At 35.0% G+C, this 23,075-nt stretch overlaps 1 protein-coding gene across 3 annotated transcripts in view; it reads right to left on the reverse strand.

Moving 5' to 3' along the window:
- Nucleotides 1-22,570, reverse strand: part of LOC149419272 (cytochrome P450 9e2-like) — a 38,208-nt gene extending 15,638 nt beyond the window's left edge. Inside the window, exons 1-10 of one of the 3 annotated variants that reach the window (XM_089638189.1) lie at nucleotides 22,423-22,570; nucleotides 20,607-20,827; nucleotides 19,714-19,877; nucleotides 19,083-19,214; nucleotides 18,446-18,654; nucleotides 18,058-18,283; nucleotides 16,385-16,603; nucleotides 12,253-12,353; nucleotides 11,244-11,412; nucleotides 9,575-10,016 (exon numbers count right to left, since the gene is read on the reverse strand). In XM_089638189.1, the coding sequence (XP_089494315.1) occupies nucleotides 9,844-10,016; nucleotides 11,244-11,412; nucleotides 12,253-12,353; nucleotides 16,385-16,603; nucleotides 18,058-18,283; nucleotides 18,446-18,654; nucleotides 19,083-19,214; nucleotides 19,714-19,877; nucleotides 20,607-20,824 (1,611 nt within the window). In that variant the 5' untranslated portion in view covers nucleotides 20,825-20,827; nucleotides 22,423-22,570 and the 3' untranslated portion in view covers nucleotides 9,575-9,843. Of the gene's footprint in view, nucleotides 1-9,574; nucleotides 10,017-11,243; nucleotides 11,413-12,252; nucleotides 12,354-16,384; nucleotides 16,604-18,057; nucleotides 18,284-18,445; nucleotides 18,655-19,082; nucleotides 19,215-19,713; nucleotides 19,878-20,606; nucleotides 20,828-22,413 lie in introns of those variants that run through there. The other 2 variants (XM_089638187.1, XM_089638188.1) reach the window with 2 other exon arrangements.
- Nucleotides 22,571-23,075: the final 505 nt, after the last annotated feature.

Raw genomic sequence — 23,075 nt, forward strand, 5'->3', positions numbered from 1 at the left:
ATGGCGTTTTTAAAATAGGAATCATTTTTACCAGGTCTGCGCTATAATTCTCATATTTTCAGTACATTATTGTAAATTTTAATGAAAATGTATGCCGCTGTTATTAAAACGATTGGTAGTGTAATGCCAACTAGTTGCTTTCCAAATAGTTGATTGTGGTTCGATTCTCGGCTGTGGAAATTTTTATTATTACAAGTTTTCCAAAAAAAAAATTCTATTTTAATTTTTAATCTGGTATTTTTTCACAGTTAATAATTAAAGAAAAAAATCTTTAATTTTCTAGGCAATAACATACTTATCAACCATCATGCCGTTTCTCCGTAGGGGTAGGCGGAGAGGATGGGTCATCACACACCAGTCTTGGAATATGCTTCTTGCTTCATTCACATTTGTACATTGTCTCATATATACCCTTCTTTTATTCTGACTCTTGACATATCCCCGACTTCTGCAATACACTTTCGGGTAATATACACGTTCTCCGTTACACTCGTTTTATTCATTCATCCGCTCTACACATTCAAACCATATAAATATGAACAATTAATTTGTTTCCAAAGTATATATTGGGGATATCATTCCGCCCAAAGTTTGAGGACCTATAACCGAATGGATGTAATACAAGGTTAATAATGAAAATCATCATATAAATTGACTTATCACACTTACTAAGCATAATATGAGTCATAAAATTTCAAATTACATAACTATTTTGCTTTTGGTAAGTATAATTATCTTAAGTATATTTATTTCTGTTTCAATCAAATTTTTTTTTTTAATTACACATGTGAATTTGTGTAATAAAAAAAATACAGTGTGTGGCAAGCCTACGCACGACGGAAGTGAAACTTTTAGTATTCCCAGTCGACGCTTGTTTACACACGCTTCGGTTGTAGGCACGACATCCCTACATCATATTTCACTGTTAGTATAATCTCGCCAATATGTTAAACAATCCTATCATGCTATTACAACAACAATACTATTTTGTGAGATATTTATCCACTCTTCTTGGTTATGTTTACCTTACGTTAATGTCATCACTGTGTGAATCAGACTCTCTTCTTGTTTGGGGATTTTCAGGGGATATTTCCTCTTGTGCCACGAATGTTTTTCTCACTTCTATCTCGTCACTACTCATTTTTGACACTAAAACTCTGTTCCAAATCGAATAAACCACAATCAATTACATATTTCACTCGTATTTCACTCACCGCGCAGTACACGAAGCAAGCAGCTGATGCCTGGCGTGGCTTCGTTGGCTAGAGAGAGAGGAAAAGAGAGAAGAGAGAGAGAAAACGTTCGTCAGTGGCTCCCTCACCTCAGTAAGCGACTTCGGTGAGAGAGCGACAGTGAACGGTGAGCGGTGGTGGGGGTCCCGTACCCCCACCACCAAATGATCACGGTTTTTCGTGACGGTCATGAGTCGGTTTTACTCCGGTCCTCGAAAATTCATGACGCGCGTAAAGAAGTTTCACTTCAAAAATTAAGAGGTAATTTCGTATTTGCAGCGTAGGCGGCCGTCTGTTCGGTTTTCCATCGCGCGTAGTGGGACGGTCTTCATGCTCTCGTACAGGCTTTCTTCCGCTGCACGGGCTTTTTGTAGTAGTTCGGCGAAGGTATTGGTCGCTTCGCGCGGCACTCTGTCTCGTATCCGGATATTCAGTTGTCCGAATATTAGGTCTATCTGGACCTTCTCTGGATGGCTGGGCGGTGGTAGCTCCGCGAGTAACATCCGCTGCTTAGCAATGAACACATCGGTTGACGTTAATGCGTCTTGCTTGCATAAAAATATCTCTGTGTACACTTTGTACGCTGGCTTCTTAGGGGCGAAAGCATGCCTGAGGAGGGTCGTTGCGCTCTCCCAGTCTCGTACTTCTCCTTTTATGCCGAGCCAGACTTGGGTTCAAACTTTAAAAGTAATTTTTTCAGGCTCTTTGATACCAAACGGGCTGAAATTTTGGAATCGTGATAAGAATCTTGGTCCGAAACGAAATCAATCACAAAATCTGTAAAAAGTTGAATTTTAGGAAAAATCATCTTTTCTGTGGGCACTAATTTCAGACTTGGGTTCGAACTTTAAAAGCAAAATTTTCAGTCTCTATCGTACCAAACAGGCTAAAATATTGGAAACGTAAAAAATTGAATGGAATAAGTAAAATTCGGGGTAAAATTCTTGGAACGTTTTGACCTATCCATTTTGAATGTAAACAAACTGTGACCGTGGACCGTTACAGTCGTCAGACGTCAAAGGAAAAAGATAGTCAAGCTAAAGCTTTATTTTTTACATATTAAATATGTGGGTTTAAAAAACATAAAATGCTGGATCATGTATTACACTATTTAAAATAAATTATTTGTATAAATAATAAATACAATTATTTACCTTTCACTATTAATTTAACATGGAAAATTTTTACTTTGACGTCATTTTTATTGTATATAAATATAAATGTCCACACACACGGGGAAATATACATTATCAACGAACAAGACATTGGTCACAGGCAAATCGAGGTATTTTCTTAGCATCCCTCAACTGAGCACCGCCTCACGGTTTGCCAAGATCAATCAACCGAATCGTTGGACACAATGGCCGTAAGACACACCCACTCAGCCTACTGTAGCTTCCTATCTCTTATTTGAACTGTGGACTGCTCATGAATGATAATATTTATCAGCAGAAAACTGGTTGTCTATCTTTTTGTAATACAAGTTGTTGACACAAAATTATATTATTTTAATGATATAAAGAGATACAATATCATCACTATGTAGTCTATTTTTAACTAATGATTCCAATGCTATACTTATTTATAAATTGTTGTCAGTGCATGAAGTGAAATATACTCGGATGAAATTATTTTTGAATTTAATTGTCACTTTCAAAATTGGAATCATTTGTGTCTTTGAACTGAAAATTATTTTATTATGGCGTTTTTAAAATAGGAATCATTTTTACCAGGTCTGCGCTATAATTCTCATATTTTCAGTACATTATTGTAAATTTTAATGAAAATGTATGCCGCTGTTATTAAAACGATTGGTAGTGTAATGCCAACTAGTTGCTTTCCAAATAGTTGATTGTGGTTCGATTCTCGGCTGTGGAAATTTTTATTATTACAAGTTTTCCAAAAAAAAAATTCTATTTTAATTTTTAATCTGGTATTTTTTCACAGTTAATAATTAAAGAAAAAAATCTTTAATTTTCTAGGCAATAACATACTTATCAACCATCATGCCGTTTCTCCGTAGGGGTAGGCGGAGAGGATGGGTCATCACACACCAGTCTTGGAATATGCTTCTTGCTTCATTCACATTTGTACATTGTCTCATATATACCCTTCTTTTATTCTGACTCTTGACATATCCCCGACTTCTGCAATACACTTTCGGGTAATATACACGTTCTCCGTTACACTCGTTTTATTCATTCATCCGCTCTACACATTCAAACCATATAAATATGAACAATTAATTTGTTTCCAAAGTATATATTGGGGATATCATTCCGCCCAAAGTTTGAGGACCTATAACCGAATGGATGTCATACAAGGTTAATAATGAAAATCATCATATAAATTGACTTATCACACTTACTAAGCATAATATGAGTCATAAAATTTCAAATTACATAACTATTTTGCTTTTGGTAAGTATAATTATCTTAAGTATATTTATTTCTGTTTCAATCAAATTTTTTTTTTTAATTACACATGTGAATTTGTGTAATAAAAAAAATACAGTGTGTGGCAAGCCTACGCACGACGGAAGTGAAACTTTTAGTATTCCCAGTCGACGCTTGTTTACACACGCTTCGGTTGTAGGCACGACATCCCTACATCATATTTCACTGTTAGTATAATCTCGCCAATATGTTAAACAATCCTATCATGCTATTACAACAACAATACTATTTTGTGAGATATTTATCCACTCTTCTTGGTTATGTTTACCTTACGTTAATGTCATCACTGTGTGAATCAGACTCTCTTCTTGTTTGGGGATTTTCAGGGGATATTTCCTCTTGTGCCACGAATGTTTTTCTCACTTCTATCTCGTCACTACTCATTTTTGACACTAAAACTCTGTTCCAAATCGAATAAACCACAATCAATTACATATTTCACTCGTATTTCACTCACCGCGCAGTACACGAAGCAAGCAGCTGATGCCTGGCGTGGCTTCGTTGGCTAGAGAGAGAGGAAAAGAGAGAAGAGAGAGAGAAAACGTTCGTCAGTGGCTCCCTCACCTCAGTAAGCGACTTCGGTGAGAGAGCGACAGTGAACGGTGAGCGGTGGTGGGGGTCCCGTACCCCCACCACCAAATGATCACGGTTTTTCGTGACGGTCATGAGTCGGTTTTACTCCGGTCCTCGAAAATTCATGACGCGCGTAAAGAAGTTTCACTTCAAAAATTAAGAGGTAATTTCGTATTTGCAGCGTAGGCGGCCGTCTGTTCGGTTTTCCATCGCGCGTAGTGGGACGGTCTTCATGCTCTCGTACAGGCTTTCTTCCGCTGCACGGGCTTTTTGTAGTAGTTCGGCGAAGGTATTGGTCGCTTCGCGCGGCACTCTGTCTCGTATCCGGATATTCAGTTGTCCGAATATTAGGTCTATCTGGACCTTCTCTGGATGGCTGGGCGGTGGTAGCTCCGCGAGTAACATCCGCTGCTTAGCAATGAACACATCGGTTGACGTTAATGCGTCTTGCTTGCATAAAAATATCTCTGTGTACACTTTGTACGCTGGCTTCTTAGGGGCGAAAGCATGCCTGAGGAGGGTCGTTGCGCTCTCCCAGTCTCGTACTTCTCCTTTTATGCCGAGCCAGACTTGGGTTCAAACTTTAAAAGTAATTTTTTCAGGCTCTTTGATACCAAACGGGCTGAAATTTTGGAATCGTGATAAGAATCTTGGTCCGAAACGAAATCAATCACAAAATCTGTAAAAAGTTGAATTTTAGGAAAAATCATCTTTTCTGTGGGCACTAATTTCAGACTTGGGTTCGAACTTTAAAAGCAAAATTTTCAGTCTCTATCGTACCAAACAGGCTAAAATATTGGAAACGTAAAAAATTGAATGGAATAAGTAAAATTCGGGGTAAAATTCTTGGAACGTTTTGACCTATCCATTTTGAATGTAAACAAACTGTGACCGTGGACCGTTACAGTCGTCAGACGTCAAAGGAAAAAGATAGTCAAGCTAAAGCTTTATTTTTTACATATTAAATATGTGGGTTTAAAAAACATAAAATGCTGGATCATGTATTACACTATTTAAAATAAATTATTTGTATAAATAATAAATACAATTATTTACCTTTCACTATTAATTTAACATGGAAAATTTTTACTTTGACGTCATTTTTATTGTATATAAATATAAATGTCCACACACACGGGGAAATATACATTATCAACGAACAAGACATTGGTCACAGGCAAATCGAGGTATTTTCTTAGCATCCCTCAACTGAGCACCGCCTCACGGTTTGCCAAGATCAATCAACCGAATCGTTGGACACAATGGCCGTAAGACACACCCACTCAGCCTACTGTAGCTTCCTATCTCTTATTTGAACTGTGGACTGCTCATGAATGATAATATTTATCAGCAGAAAACTGGTTGTCTATCTTTTTGTAATACAAGTTGTTGACACAAAATTATATTATTTTAATGATATAAAGAGATACAATATCATCACTATGTAGTCTATTTTTAACTAATGATTCCAATGCTATACTTATTTATAAATTGTTGTCAGTGCATGAAGTGAAATATACTCGGATGAAATTATTTTTGAATTTAATTGTCACTTTCAAAATTGGAATCATTTGTGTCTTTGAAGAGAGAAGAGAGAGAGAAAACGTTCGTCAGTGGCTCCCTCACCTCAGTAAGCGACTTCGGTGAGAGAGCGACAGTGAACGGTGAGCGGTGGTGGGGGTCCCGTACCCCCACCACCAAATGATCACGGTTTTTCGTGACGGTCATGAGTCGGTTTTACTCCGGTCCTCGAAAATTCATGACGCGCGTAAAGAAGTTTCACTTCAAAAATTAAGAGGTAATTTCGTATTTGCAGCGTAGGCGGCCGTCTGTTCGGTTTTCCATCGCGCGTAGTGGGACGGTCTTCATGCTCTCGTACAGGCTTTCTTCCGCTGCACGGGCTTTTTGTAGTAGTTCGGCGAAGGTATTGGTCGCTTCGCGCGGCACTCTGTCTCGTATCCGGATATTCAGTTGTCCGAATATTAGGTCTATCTGGACCTTCTCTGGATGGCTGGGCGGTGGTAGCTCCGCGAGTAACATCCGCTGCTTAGCAATGAACACATCGGTTGACGTTAATGCGTCTTGCTTGCATAAAAATATCTCTGTGTACACTTTGTACGCTGGCTTCTTAGGGGCGAAAGCATGCCTGAGGAGGGTCGTTGCGCTCTCCCAGTCTCGTACTTCTCCTTTTATGCCGAGCCACCAAGCGGCGGCGTCTTTCGTAAGCAGCAGTGGTAATCCTTCCAGAGCGCTTGCGTCTTCGATGTTCTCGGCGCACTTGAAGATGGATGCGGCGGCAATAAAACTCTCGACCGCACTCCTGTCTCTGGTACCATCGAAGCGTGCCGTACAGGTGGTGAATGTACCCGTACGTGTTGGTTCCGACTGCATCCGCTTCATGGAGTTCATTAGTTCCGCGAACTGCTCCTGCGTGAAGCAGGTGCCAGCACTTTCCTTGGCCTGCATTATGAAACGAGGACTTCGACGTGGTAGCGACGAAATTTTTGTAGATGCACTGATTTTAATTTTTTTTTTACTTTATGTGTCTGGCCACTAAGTTGGGCGCCAGTTTTATAACACAATTGTTGGTAAAAGGTTATTTATTTAAAGTAAGTAAGTTCACAGATCACATAATATGGTAAAAATAGTCACAATGTATCAATTCACTAATTAACTGAGCAAGGGATCGGAGGGAACCTTGCCGTTAGGCTTTGGGAACAACAAAAACTGACTGTGGTTCTGCTTAGAGGGTCGTACCATAGGACGAAGCGCAACTAAGGCAGCAGTCGAGGGTCTGGTTGGGGCTTTACTTATGGTAGTAGAATACTCCTTAGAGGGTCGTGCCAGAGGACGAAGCGCAACTAAGAGAGCGTACTAGCCAAGAGCGAGCTGCAGACGAACTGACTAATTTAGATGACTAAAGAGATGGTGTAGTGGCAAGCGTAAAAACGGCGCGCTACACAAACTAATTTTTAACCTATTGAAGGCTGGAGCTTAAAACAGAAATATATTTTTAAAGCTTTAAGAGAGGCGCCATTCATAAAATTCAAAAGTAGAATCTTAAATTTTATTAGCCCAATCGAAGCGTTAATGTCAATATCGCATCGCAAATTATCCTAAAAAGAATGTTCTCCAAAGACTCATCGGCATTCCACTGGTTAGGACAAAAATTTTATGCATAGCACAAAGGATAACAAATTATTATAAGCAATAATTGTTATCCTGAAACATCCATACAAATTGAAAAAATCTCCTGAGATAAAATAAATGCCGCCGACAGGAATTGAATCCGTAGTCTTCTGATTGTGGGTCAACTGCTCTAAACGGTAAGCTATGTCGGCTAATTCCAAACCCAAACAATTATTGCTTATTACATTTTTGTTCAATGAAAAATACAAGTACATATTGAATTATTTTTTTCAGGTTTGGAATTAGCTGACGAAGCTTTATGGTTAGAGCATCGGAACGGCAAACAGTTGGCGACATTTATTTATGTAATATCGGGAGATATTAAGAATGAAAAAAAATATTGCTTAAAATAATTTATTGAAAAAAATTTTAATACTGTAAGAATGTTATAATTATTAGGTAGAATATGAATGAGGACCGACTAAAAATATTCAACTTTTATTGCATCCTCAACATTGAGAAATAAAATAAAATAATTTTTTACAATAATTATTATGAATAGTTTGCATGTTATTGCAGAGATGAGTTTGCAAGTAAAAAAAATACATTTTTACAGATAATTATTTTTATTTAATAATAATATTACAAAAGTTAAAAAAAATGATTAAATATACTATTTTCAGTTGTCAGTGCACGTATGCGTGATGTGAAATATTTCTGCCGTAATGTGTAAAATTATTCAAGTTCAATGAACTTTTCATTCAAGAAAAACTGAAGTACTAAATCATATCAGACATGCGATAAAGTTGGTTACAAAATTATTTTAATTTAACAATGAATAACAATAATTTCAAATTAGAAATTATTATTTTTTCTTTTGTTAAAATTTTTAACGTATCTAAATCTTTGGAGGATGTATACATAATTCTGAATAGTGAATTTTTAAAGTTTACTAATTCTAATTATTATTGTTTTGATAGGCAATGATCCTGAGGCTAATATTGTTTTTATAAATACTTCAGCCTCATAAATTCTGCAATTAAAATATCCAGTGAAATTTTAAACGTTCACACTAGTATTACATATTGTCCTATGTGCTAAAATATTATTTTAGCTGGTATTTTAGTCGTGTTATCTACGTTTCTGAATATATTTATTTTTAATAGTCTAATTTTATTGGCATCCGGCAGATCTTTAATTAGTGAAGGTTTTGAACAAAATTCTTGCCAATAATATTGTAGTTGTCAGGTGGGAAACGGTTAAAGATTGATTTGAGGTCTCATGTGTAATTCATGCTTTTCTTTATTCTGATGGTGAAATCTGAAATCAATTTTTGTAAAGTTTATCCAACAACATTTATACACTCATAATGAATCACAAGTTGAATCCTTTGACTTATAATTTTAAGTCAAAGGCATGATAATATTATGCAGTTAGAAAAAAAGCCAAAGATTAAAAGGAATTATTAAGAGTAACAGCCGTTTTGCGATTTTATGGGGGATCCTAGTGACCCCCATTCGGATTGTACATTACATTTTTACATTCAGGTAAGAAAAGGTTAAAGTTACTTAATGAGTAGTTACTAGACAGTTTGCGAAGAACTCAAGAGGTGGTGAAATACTCCCTAATATTGAATTCCAGTAATCATTCATTAGCGACTATTACACGTCCAGTTTGGAACGACGGTACCGCACGCCACTCTAGACCACCACGCTGAAAAGTATAGTCTGAATGTAGGGTAACAGTTTACTATAAGTCCATTATAAGATTTTTCTGCGTGGCGGCCTGGAGCGATGCATGTTACTGTCATTTCGAAGTTTTCTTTGGCACCTATGCGCCAGCCCTATGCGGGTTCAATTGGAGCAGTCCGCTCCGGGCGTCGAATTGCCAAGGCGCTGATAATACGTAACGCCTAACAGTCCTAACATATTGCGCTTGAGATTATTTTTATTCAAAAATTCAAATCATCCGAATATCATTGATTACCTACTTAGGCGTCTACTGGTTTTGGCAAGGGGCGCCAAAGTTTTACTTGCGCTAGGCACCGTTTGGTTCAGGGCCGACCCTGATTGTGATGCCTTCAATTAATAAAAATGCACTCTATTCCTAATGTTTAACAAATAGATATAATGTTAATTACACACATATTATTTATTTTTATTATATTGTATTATTTTTTTAAAATTTTAACCTTAACTATAAGCAGAAGAAACTCCAAAATGGTGATCTTTTGCGTCGTGTAATTTTCACAGCACTTCTTTCAGAAATTTCATGGTTAATGCAACTATTTCTATCTAGCAGTGTCATTTCTATTGGAAGTTATTTTTATATCCATTTAACTGAAAAATTTCATATTTTACAACTGTTCAGTAAAAAGAGTTTTCAATTAAATAGTGTTGAAATAGAATGCAAAGTATGAATGAAAATAAAATTAAAAATGTGGTAAAAAAGTATTATTTTTGTGTCCTCATTTTCAGGCCAACCCACATTCCTTTTTGGGTGTTCATGTTAAATGTGTTCTTGGCCAACTTCAAGGGGATTTGGGTTTTAGACGTCACCACAATGTCAAACGTCCCCATCAGGTGGAAAACGGCAGCTTTAATAATCATCAGAGCAAATCGGGAACCTAAACATAAGACAAACATATTTTACTAAATTTTTGTGGTACTTACATATAACTTTTCTGTGGCATAACTTTTTCTGTGGTATAACTTTTCTGTGGTATAACTTTTCTGTGGTATAACTTTTCTGTGGTATAACTTTTTTCTGTGGTATAACTTTTCTGTGGTATAACTTTTTTCTGTGGTATAACTTTTTTCATTTCGAGTAAATCTAGTCGATGTTGTAATTTTTAATATCGAATTTGAAAAAAATCGGTAGAGGGCTAATATTAGTTTTTAAAGTCTTTAATTGCTTAAAAAAACACAGAGTAAATAAATTGAAATTTTTTAAATGAAATCGCTAGCGGACGACGCATTTATATGAACCTAGAAGGGGAACGACAAAACATCACAAGAGCTTTGAAATTACGTAGAGTATTTGAATTTGAGACAATTATAAATTTTTTATCAAACAGTATGTCAAGATGCAAAATAATATAACACAACCCTTGACATTTAAAAAAAAAATCGCTTCATGTAAAATGCCATTTTTACATTGAAAGGCTCGATATTATGTATGTAGGTATGTACTACATTTTCTAAATACCTGTTAAAAAATATATTTTGTGTGTTTCCATGACAAAACAGAACATACAAAACAGAATATTGAAGAAAAAGAAACTTAACATAACCTAACCTAATATTTTATTTATTTTTTGATCTTTAAGTTAACTCACATCGCCGTGTGTGCTAATGATTTTAGAAACATATAAATATACAAAAAATTTAATTATTTCAAACATAATATATCTTTAAATATATCATGTTATGTTTAATCCGGTTATTCTTTTGTATAGACCGGGCAATTAGATTTAATCCAAAAAACACAAAATTACTATTCTGTGTATTGGTGCATATGTATACACTCCCAACAGTGATGTCCTTGCCAAACGTCATAACATACAATTTGTTTATTCAAAAAGTTTTAGTGTGTTATTTTTAAATAGACTTTAAAATAATAAAGTTTGAAACACTCTGTATGGAAGTAATGCATGCTATATACACATTTTATAATTATTACTGACATTTTTTAACATATTTTGATGGATTTTTGTAGGAAAGAATAGTGTATTTGTGTCTTATCTTCAAATATCGTAACAGACAGTTAATCGCCGATTGTCGGCCTGTCAACTTTTGGTCAAATTTTAAGTTGGGTTGTTTGAACGTGGATAAATAGCTCAAATGTGTAATACCAATGCAATTTCTCGGTCCAAGTCCAAAAGGCAAATAGGAGCCTGGCAATACGGAGTGTTTGTTCTCATCAGAAAATCTCTCGGGATCAAACTTCAGGGGATTAGGATAGTTTTTAGGATCTCTATGGATGCTGAAAATTGGAACCCAAACGCACTCATTTGCTTTTATCTGAAAATACAACCATATTTAATTATTATTAAATTATATATTGTGAATTTGCAGCATGTTCCAGAGTGGTAGATACTCTCAGTGTAATCCTGGTGAAATACCAATATTCATAATGGAAATGATGCTTGAAGTGGCTTTCGCCATGTTTGGTGACCAGATTTGAAAAGCCAGATTTTTTTTTACATTAACCCTACACAGAAGTTGTATCATCTTTGGCATGCTGTGTGGAGGGTATTTTTAAGGAAAGGAAGGAAAAAGAGATCTTGTAAAGGAAAAGGTATGAGGGGTACGTAGGAATCTAGGATCAGTGTATCCAGGAGTGACGTACATATGAATCTATCCCTCTCGCTGCGGCACAAGGCGACGGGTGAAGAGAGAGACCAGGTGGAGGTCAAAGGGTCTCCTCAAATCTGCCTCTACCGATCTGGTACATCCTGGACACACCTCACCCGATGAACCCGGAAACCCCTGATAAGTCACCAAATGTAGCAAACCACTTAAGGTGACCTATGGCAGAGGTGTTGGTTATCAAAAATATGGTTGTCGGGGCGGCGGTGCCCAAACCCTACTCCCAAATTGACTTGTTGACCCTCATCTTACCTATCTACTTCCTTTAGCCTTCCTTTCCATCCAGCCTCACATCATACCCCAATTGGTGATGCATAGACTGGGCGGTATTTATTTAAATATTTTACTTTCAATTGATTTTAAGTACTTATAAAGTAGATTGGTATCTACAATGACTACAATGCAAAACAATAACAGTGCCAAAATGTACCTATATTGATTGAAAGGGGGTATTTTTACAATGGACGGCCCGTAAATAAATAAACAAATTACCTCGTAAGAATTGCCGTTAGGATCAGAAGGATGTGGTAAAGTATAATTTCTAGTGGCAACTCTATCTGTCAGGGCCAGAGATGGCCATAACCTCATTGACTCTGAAACAATCAATAATAATTAACCACAAATCATAATATTATAACACAAAAATTAATTATTGAAGACAATATTAGCGATTTCTAAACGAAAATCTGAAACAGAAAAATCAGAAAAGGATACGGTCACATCTAGGACTCGAACCCAGGACCCTTGTCTTTCCTCCGAAAAATAAATAAACAAAAATTAATATGAACTAATTAGTGCGGCTGGCTACATTTGCAGTCTGACTATCATCAATTATGACTATCTTGGGGTGCACTGCAATGTAGAGTGTGCAGTGTGAAGTGTGCAGTGTGTATAGTTAAGTTTACAATGTTTTGAATGTACGAATACATACAGTAACAACACGACAAAATACACTATTCCACTGCAACACACATAAGCGCAATTACATTGCGAACTCCCCAATACAACGGTTTCACACTATGGGAAACCAATACTTAGGTGATGTCGATATATTTAATATTAACTTTGCGAATTTTGTGGATCACGTAAAAGATTTATTTCAACACTATTCCTAAATGGAAGTTGTATTTTTGCAAACCAGTCAAATCGCTGTATTTTTTAATTTATGTTCTTCTTCTTTGTATTTTTGTTTCTTGCATATATTATTTTTTAATGTAATTTTTTTTTTTATTTCTTTCTCATGTTTCAAAATTGTCTGTCATCAAAATTGTACCACCTACATGTAAAAGCCCTCTAGGCGTTAACCTTTTACCCGCTAAAAAATTATACCTAAGCGGTTGCCCCCACGCGGCACATTTTTTGTTTATGAATTTTTTGTCGAATGTTATTTTCATATCGACCATTTTATGTAAACAAAATCATAATCTGAATTATTAACTATCATAAAATCTTCCTCCAACATCGAAGTATCAATAAACATTCACTTGAGATAAACTGAAATAAAGATAATGCCATAATTGTGTTAATATAAACACACTAAGTGATTTCAACCGAAACAAAGAATCCCTCTCATGGCCGACTGTAGCGACGTACGATGTAACATATAGGTATCTACCTACTTGTGTAGAGAAATATGAGTCCTTAGGATGGCCACTGCGCCGACGCTCTGGTTTTAGTTTATATTTCTTTTTTCACTGACTTCACTTAGTTTTTCTTTAGTTGACATTTTATATGCTGTGAAATTATTATATATTGTTTTCACCGCGATAAATTTGCAATAATATGAAGGTACACTCACGACAATAGTAAAAAATATATACAAAAATACACTTATAATTTTTAAAAAGGCTAGTAGTTTTTTTTTTCGTGGTAAATACGGAAACATGGGTAAACACATAATGTCACATTACACTCTGAGCACATGTATCTTGAATATTTTTTTACTTTAGTTTTCAGTTTGAAGTTGGTACATACACGACACAGCCGACATGGGTTTGCACGTTTTGCCGTTGAGGGTATTATGTCTGGCATGTGTTTTGCTAATCCTTTGGCTGACAAACGGAGTGGATCATCAGAAAAACGTGACGTAAATTGAGATGGTTCACTGTATTTTTCTATTAATTGTCTTATAACTTTCAATTGAAAATCTGCTAATGTAGTATTTTTTCCAGTAACCTTGTTGAAGAGCGTGTGCGAATTTAATAAATAAAGATCTATTATATGGAAAACCACTTTTTTGTACCATTTTATTGACTTCCTCATGCATTTCAAACTGCTCAACATCATGTCGGTTTTGTCGACTGCGCCCATATGTAAATTGTAATCCAAGATACATTTTGGTTTAAATATTGGTTCATTTGTTTCCCTGTTAACTCTTCCTATTGGAGATGAAGAGCTGTCGTGTATAGTTGTGATCATATGAATTTCACGCTTATCTTGCCATTTTAAAGCTAACAGTGGTCCACGGTGTTTTGCCTCTATTTCCCCCTTTTTTAATTTTTCGAAACTTGGCATGGTCTTTCTATTTTTGCGCACTGTTCCACAAGCATTAGTTTTCTTGCTATGAAGAAAATCAAATAGTTTTGGGCTGCTATACCAGTTGTCGACCCAAAGATTATGTCCTTTACCTAAATAATTTTCGAGCAATGTCGTTACGACAGCTCCCGAAACGCCAAGGCACTGATTGTCTGTTATGTCCGTACCTTCACCAACGTAAATAATAAAGTCTAAAACAAAACCAGTCTTACAATCGCACATGACAAACATTTTTATTCCGAAACGGTGACGTTTAGAAGGTAAATATGTATTGTTTAAAAGCTAACCTACCCTTAAAAAGAATCATGCTTTCGTCGATGCACAAGTTTTCTTCGGGTACCAATGTCTCTTTGAAGATTTTTCTGGTGTGATCAACTAACATTTTAATTTTATGCAATTTGTCACCAGGGATTTGTGTTCTAGAATCACAGAAGTGTAACATTCTATGTAAAATCTCGTACCGATCCCTTGGCATGGTTTTTCCAAATATGTTATTTGACATCAAAGGATCGGTAGACCAATGCTCTTCTATCGTCAGATGACGATTTCTGGTCATTAACATAGTCAAAGCAAAGTAAATATACATTTCTTTAACCGATGTCTCCACCCATCTGTTGAGGCGAGAATGTTTGGATGGTGGTCCCTTTTCAAGAACAGCCAGATAAAATTTATTAGTCTCTTCAACAATTTTCTCCATTATCTCATTATTTAAAAAATATTCAAAATATGCAACTTCTTCTGAATTATCTGAAAGTAATGTAGACGGATTAACTCCAGACAAGAAGTCATCAAATTCATAAACAATTGGTATAAAAGGACCTGTACTCCAATTGTTAACTATTTCTTTAGGAATAACATTTGATGTCTGTTCTGATGAAGTACTGGGGTGAGATGGCAAAGTCAAAGGTTCAGCAGAAGAAGTTGATGGCTGAACTGACGGCATTGAGGTATCACTTTCATATTGCTCATCAATAACAATATCTGTGTCGTCATCATTTATTTCAAAATCACTATCCGCATCTAACATTGTTTCATATATTTCAATATCAGATAGGCCACGTTTCGACATTTTGAGGGTTGTTAAAAAAAGTTTTTTTAAATTCATACGCAACAGGAACGTAATACAAAACACAAACACAAAACAAAATATTTTTAAATCGAATTAGTCACTTTAAAATAATTATGTACACAACAAAATAAAAAAAATTCAAAGTGGATATCGACGCACAAGTCTTATTACGATTGGTACGGGGTTCACGCCAGAGACACTAGCTTCTTTTCGCGCGTGTTTCAAAACTGTGACTGACGGCAATCGCCGGGCTCTCCGTTTTATTAATTTTATAAGATAAACAATGAAGTAGTATATACAAATTCTCAGAGATGTCGCAACACAAATGAATATTCTTATTTTTAAAATAAATTTCGAACGAATACGGTATACATGTGCTTGGAAAACGAAGTCGAAACTTGAAAATGACTAAAGTCAGCCGCCGCGTGGTGCGAACGATTTGAAGAAATGACTAAAGTCAGCCGCCGCGGGGAAAAGATTAAATAAATAAACAAATGTATTTTGTTACTGAATTTCCATTAACTAAAAAAGTAGATCTTGTAAAAGTGTGCCTATTATTTCGATAATAATTTTCAATATTATATTTGGATTTGAGAAAAATTACTAAATTTCACCTGTTTCATAGGGGTTAAAGAGATTTAGGCCCAGTTGTTTTACAGAAATTCATGTTTGACAAAGTCATCAAATGTCCATTCAGCGCCATTTTGTTTTTTTCACATTTGAAAGTCCCATTAAACGCCGATTCTAGGTACGTTCCAGCGTTCTATCAAATTGTAATAAGCTGATAAGCAGTGGTCCTCTTCTGCTGATCTCAATTTATTCAAAAAGTGAAACGGACTTAGAATTCGCATTTAACGGGAACCTTTTCACTGTCCAAAAAACAAAATGTCGCTGAATGGCTATTTGATGACAATGTTACATTTGAATTTCTGTGAAACATCCCGTCCTAAGAGTAACAGATTGAAATAAATTTACCCATCTAGAATATTATGGATATTAGATACTTAATTATTTCCTTACCAGATACAACCATATCCAGATATTTGAGTTTAGGTAGGTCGTTGTAAGTGAGATCTCCTGATTCAAGTTTGAAGTAGTCAATTTCTTCCTGCATCCTCTTCTGTATGTCTGGATTCCTAGCCAATTCATACATCAGGAATGTCAGCATTGTAGATGTGGTGTCAAATCCGGCCAAGTAAAATATCATAGCCTGTGATACTAGCTCAAGATCGGTCCACTCTGAAATATATACATAATATGTATCACTATGTTGATATTCATTAATGACACCTGTAAGATTTTGTATTTGATACAAGTCACCCCAAAATTATTGTAACATATTGAAGACAAACTATCAGTTCCATTTCCCATGTTCCTAGATGTGAAATTTAATGACGTTTGTTCAGTTACAAAGTCAGTTTAAAGTAATATAAAAAACTCAATTCATGTATGTATTTGATTTTAAGATAACCACGCTTTGACTTATGGCCTAACAATATCAACGACCATTCATAAATTTAAAATGAATATAATATTCAACACAATAAAATAGTAGAAAGAATGCACATTCTTCATATTCTATGGGTATTAATTAATTTTTGATCTTCTCAACTATCATACTAAGATCATTCCCATATCAATGCCTGAATTACACCTGCCGAGCGCTCGACAGTATCAGCAGTCAGTACTCGGCCTGGTAGCGGGCGAGTGATTCAGGCAAGATAGTGGATTGAAGAAGCAAGGCCCAAAGACTCGGCTGAGTAAGTACCCATTCCACCTGCATTCTTAACTCTCCGCTTTACTCGCTCTCTATGCGGTCAGTGCGATCAGCCGAGTCAGACAGTGAAAGAAAAATATTCAAAATTTTTAAAGTTTATAATTTTTTTAGGAGTATGACGTTTGTTATCACTTTAAACTAAATCTCAATGAACGGGCTTGCCCACTGTCTCTTATACGCGTGATCACCTCTACTCTCCAATAAGTTGCTCAGCCGAGCAACTCGGCAGGTGTAATTCAGCCTTAATGTGATTGAAATTATAATATAAGAACTAATAAAATAAAATTTTGTAGAAACAAAAAATAAAACATAAGGAAAAACAAACATATTTAAGGAAAAAAAAAATTATATAAACCATAATAGAAATGAAAATAAAGAGATATGTTAACCAGTTGAATGCTGATGGGTCTCTAGAGAACATGCGAGCATTCAAATATTATCCTTTTTTAGAATTATTTGCGTTGCAATTTTGACCTTTATGCTTTGAAAAATTTGTGAAGAACAGAATCAGGATCGCTTGCGGTGATAAAACTTAAGATTCCACTTTTGATTTTATAAATTGTGTCTCATATAACGGCTTTAAAAATAATTTTCTGTTTTGTGCTCTGGTTTTAGTGAAAGAAAATAGAAATAAAAACCAAAATTTTAAAAAGTAATGAAAAATGTAAAATTATACTAATAATTTTATGGAAGACAAAAATTTTAACGCAGGTTAATCATGGTAGTTTCTTATCTTGAACGGTACCTTCATCTTAATAGTCACATTTTCGTTTTCCTAGTCACCTTTGATTGGAAACAAATGTTGGTATTCCATTATTTTCTATATTAAATATTCTTCATCGATGACTAATGGGTTCTCTAAACCCTCGGTTTGCGTCTACTATTCATACGTATCGTATATATCACATCGACTTACGCCTAGGAGCTTTCTTTCTGTCAGTGTTGGATTCTTCTACAGTGGCATAGCCTGCCACCTCCTTGTTGCTGGCCTCGTGTTTCAAGGATCCTTTCTTAGCTTCCATGAGCAGGTGAATCATGTCATGGCGGATGATGCCATTCTTCTCTCTCTCCTCCATTGTTCCCAGCACCAAGTTGGAGTAATATTCCTTTAGCTCTTTGCGAATTAATGGGATACCCAGGAACTGGAAATACACACAAATAAGTGATAGTATTCTCATAAGTGACAATGCAAATAATCGAAATTGTTGTTGGCTAAAAAAAAAGGTAGAGGGGCATGAATGTTAAATGAAAAAAATGTTGCTGCTTTTTAAACAACAGTTTGTGACATTGTAAAAATTACTTACTTTCATCACTTTAGGCAACAAAGCATGAGCAAACATTTTGAGTAGCTGGAGTCCACTGAAATCTGAGGTCTTTTTACCCATTCTGTAAAATTCGCAATCTGGATTTTCCATGGAGTTGATTTTCAATCCAAAAACAGTGGTTGCTATGACATCATTTGTAAAATAGGACAATGCTTCTTTGGCTTCAATATCAATTACATCAGTTTTCTCTAAAATATGCAGAACGATTTGTAATAAATAAATAAAATCAGCAATACAAATGCACTCAGCAATACCATGATCTTTTTAACACGTTGACTGCCAACTACGAGATAACTCGTAGATTGCGTTCTTTGCTAGGACGCAGACTATGAGGTAACTCGTAGTGTGTTTACTTGCCATATTCGCTAAAATACGATAAAATTCGTAGTATATCAGTGCTTATATGGATAGATGGCTTCTGGGAAGAGAACAAAAAATCAATGCTGGCTTACAGAACAGAAAAAATAATTATAAAAAATTTATTCAAAATAAAGTAGTATATTTAAATTGGCTTTTTAGACCGGAATTCTGAAAATTGCCGTGGCAGTCAATGTGTTAAAATAAGTGAGTTACTATTATGATAATTTAAGTTTAAGTTAAAATTACCAGTGTCTACCTGCGGCGAATTTTTGTACGTAATTATTAGTCATCTGCTGGGAACACTCCTCCACAAATTCAAACATATTCTTCATTTTAGAACTGGTGAAGGCCGGACTAAGGCTTGATCTCATGTCATGCCATTTTTCACCTAAAACCAAACATTTACATATTTAACTATGTGCAAGTCACAACAGTTATCTTACGAAGACGTATCAACGAAAAAGTGCCGCGTCCAGGGGCACCTAGAATCGAAACGTTACGCATTTAAAGAGTTAATAAACATACTGCACATTTTCATCACAATAATCTATTAAGGAAATTATTCCTCCACAATCGTTGAATCTCAAAAGGCATACGCAAGAAAATAATATTTTAAATATTTCTCGATGCTGTAATTAGGGAAATGGATTTTCCCTCACTAAAATGATAAATTTTCATGCATGTAGTGTTGTACACCACCCCAATATGTATCTTTCAAACAACTCTATATTCCAATGCAACCAACAATTTAGTAAGTGTAAAATAAATATTTCTAAAGATTCATCAATTAACATAGAATGATCGAACGAATATATGTTGATAAATGGGAAAATTTTCAAACAATGAACTATATATCTTACCTGTAAAATTATATTTGTAATAATTACCTTTCAAAATGATCATAAAGTTTCCATAAATAGGATCCGTAGCTCCATCGATGATTGTTCGGTGGGCATTGAACACATCAAAGTCCTTGACAAAAAGTTGTTTGATCAATTCCAAATCTTTCAGCACTACCAACGGACGGGGTCCTTCGAAACTTCCAAAATATCTGCAAATAACACAAATGGTAAATGAATTTAAAAAAATTATGGTTCCTTGCATTGAAGTTTATAAATAATATTATGGTGTAATGTTTATGACTTCGATCAAGCAACATATAAAGGGACTTGGAGCTCTATTGGTTCTTCTCTGATACTACTTATTTATGAGGTTAGCGAGATATCCTAGATATTAATTTAAGAGATTACCCATAGATGGCACACAACTGTTGATAATGCAGGGATCGAGACCTAAATAAATACGATTGCATCCTCAAAGTCGAGGACCAGAATCATTCCTGTAATCTATCTTTAACTAAATGTCCAAAGAGTTTTGTTGACCCCGGAGTTTTATTTAAAGTGTTCAGAAAGGAGTTACAACAGTTTGTATATCAGTTGTTCACACTCTAAGTCATATGAACATTCCAACTTCATTACATATATGTATATGTTTTGTACATATTCATTTACGTCGGTGTCTTTTAATCAGCAGGTTAAACTGATTTTAACGTTATTTTCCAACGAAAGGAAGCAATGAAATAGTGATGGAAAAGACTGCCAGCAGCATAGGAAGGCCTTCATTGAGCAATGCGTAGACATTGTCTGGTGATAATAAATTCATAGCGTCTAGCAGGCTGTTGAGACTTATAACTTGCATATTGGTAAGACCCGAATTGATTAACAAATTTGATTGTCCTCTTCACCTGGACAAATAACCTTGCAGATCCAGTTTTACTTACTTTTCGTTAGGAAATCGATCATATATTTTCTGCACTATATCAGTAACATGTTCTATTTGAAGTATCGACTTAAATGCCAAGCCTATGAAAGGCACTGGAGGTTCAGCATACGGGATTCCCTTCCGTTTGAAATGAAGATTTCTCCATTTTCCATAAGCAAACAGCGCTACAAGAAGTGCAATAAACACCAGCGCACAATCCAGAAAACAGAAAGCCATTTTCTATAAATACAAAAAAATTATTATTACATTGAAAGAAATAATGGGATATAACCATAGACATATGAATATTAGTAGACCTGCCCTAAGTGATTAAAAGCGTATTATCCCCACTCCCCATACCGGTTCCATTGAGCCGGCTGGGCTCGCGTACGGCCTCAAGTGATATTTGAAAACGTGACGTCATCATTCTTGTGCGAACTATGGTCGAGGCATCATCGGTTCATTTTACGAAATAACACGGCAAAATTTTTACTTGTACTATGAAAACTGGTAAAAATAGATGCGAAAAAAGAGAATAAACCCAATTGTCGTATTACATTCCATATATAAGCATTATTTTATTTTATTTTAAGCATATTCACATCGTATAATATGAATCAGTTGTTACTATCACATCGAGAAACGTCTGGACGCGAAACACAAAGCTGGTTGGTTGCTGGGAAGTAAATTATGAACATTTATAAAAGTGTCTTAACTAAATACTCTGAAACTAACTACGACTCTGAATATAGAAGCTGCCTTACTTTGCCGAATTTGGACTTCGCAAATTTGTTCATAACGTGGCGAGTAATTTGCGCTCCCATGTAAAAATGTCTATTCATTCAAAGCAGATTTTACTTTTAAGAAGTAAATGGTGATATTATAATGCGAGATGCCTATTTACTGTCAGATTGATTTATTGACGAATCACAGTCATCTTCACTCCCTTCGTTCTTCAACAGTTGATTTTACCCCTCGCCTTTATCTTCTCGTCTATTAATTCCTATGTCTGTGGATATAACCAATAGATTTATTAAAACTGTCTACCGGTTTCTGAAGAAACTTTCGTTTGTCAGGACAAAAGTGAAATAAACAACTAGTACAGACATAATTAGAATCCAGTCAAGTGTTAGAGTTGAAAGTTACACAGGGAAAAGGATAAGTGAAGGGTTTTTGGAGGACGCAGAGTGAAAGGGAACTTGTCAAGAACGATATGTTGAATTGCGTCGGTTATTAATTGTGCTGTAATTTATTATTATTTAGGATATCCTGATTGCTAATGCTTATGCCAATATTTTCTTATAGTGAAAAAAGTATTTACCGGGGTTCATATAAAATTGGTCAGTAAATACTCATTAATTAGAAAAATCAAAAAAAAAAATTAAGCTTAGTAATTTTCACCTTTTGCATTATTTTACCGACATAAAACTAAGGGCATTTTCAATGCATTTTATTATCTTAATGGCTTAGTTTATGATTTTTTTCTTTAGTATTTTGAAGCAATTCATTTGATTTTGAGTTAAGTGTGCACAAAATTCTGCAGCATTTACTTTGCGATAATTTGTTTGTGATATTATTGTTTTAGCAGTATCAAATAAAAAAAAAACATATTTAAGAAACCATGAAATTATTTGAAGAATCAAAGAAGTCTTGCTATCTCCTCTCTGACAAAACATTTCAAGACATTCTGATTAAAGGTACTACATATAATACTTAATTCAAAAAAAATTATTTTCTTTCGTAATATAACCTACATATAATGTTAAATGTTAGCAAGATGTCAGCTATTCATTTCAAGTTATCACAAATATTAAAAAAAGACTTACAAAGAATACAAAGTACTGCGTCTATTTGAAGTATAATAATAAAAAACTGCGAAAATTGTAACAGTTCTGTATGTTTTAGTGTTTCCATTGAAAATGTTCACTGCCAAGTGTTAATTCTATTGAGAAGACACACCCATCTGTGTTCTATTAATAGAAAAGCAACTTCAAATTCCATGTATTTATTTCATTTATTATTTTGACTGTAGCTAGCTCAGTCAGCTTTGGTAGCACTATATTATGTGCATAAGATAAACAGAAAAATTAGTTGGGAATGGTTGTCAAACTTTTGTATTTATGCTTATTTCTTTATGTTCTCCGTAAAACGGTTATACACCAATATGCTACGAAAAAGATTACAAATTTATTGGAAGTATCTATTTATTTTATTGGTTGTGTTACACAGAGTCATTAAAAACTTAATAGTCCTGCATTCAATACAAGACAAAATATAACATTCTTCTGCAATACATACACAACCAACTATCAGACACACTCACTGACCAATAGGATGCATGATCTGGGTAACAAGTATGGGGGTGCTATTGATTTATTTATTGACTCCATTTTTAGAATTAAGCATAATCTATACCAACACTTTGTCGAATCCTACAAATTAGAGTAGCGTTGGTAAATTAGTTTTAATGTTTTGTCTTATATGTAGT

Source organism: Hesperophylax consimilis, chromosome 12, assembly GCF_061612785.1.
Source record: "Hesperophylax consimilis isolate HC1 chromosome 12, BYU_Hcon_1.0, whole genome shotgun sequence".
Taxonomy (NCBI): Eukaryota; Metazoa; Arthropoda; class Insecta; order Trichoptera; family Limnephilidae; genus Hesperophylax; species Hesperophylax consimilis.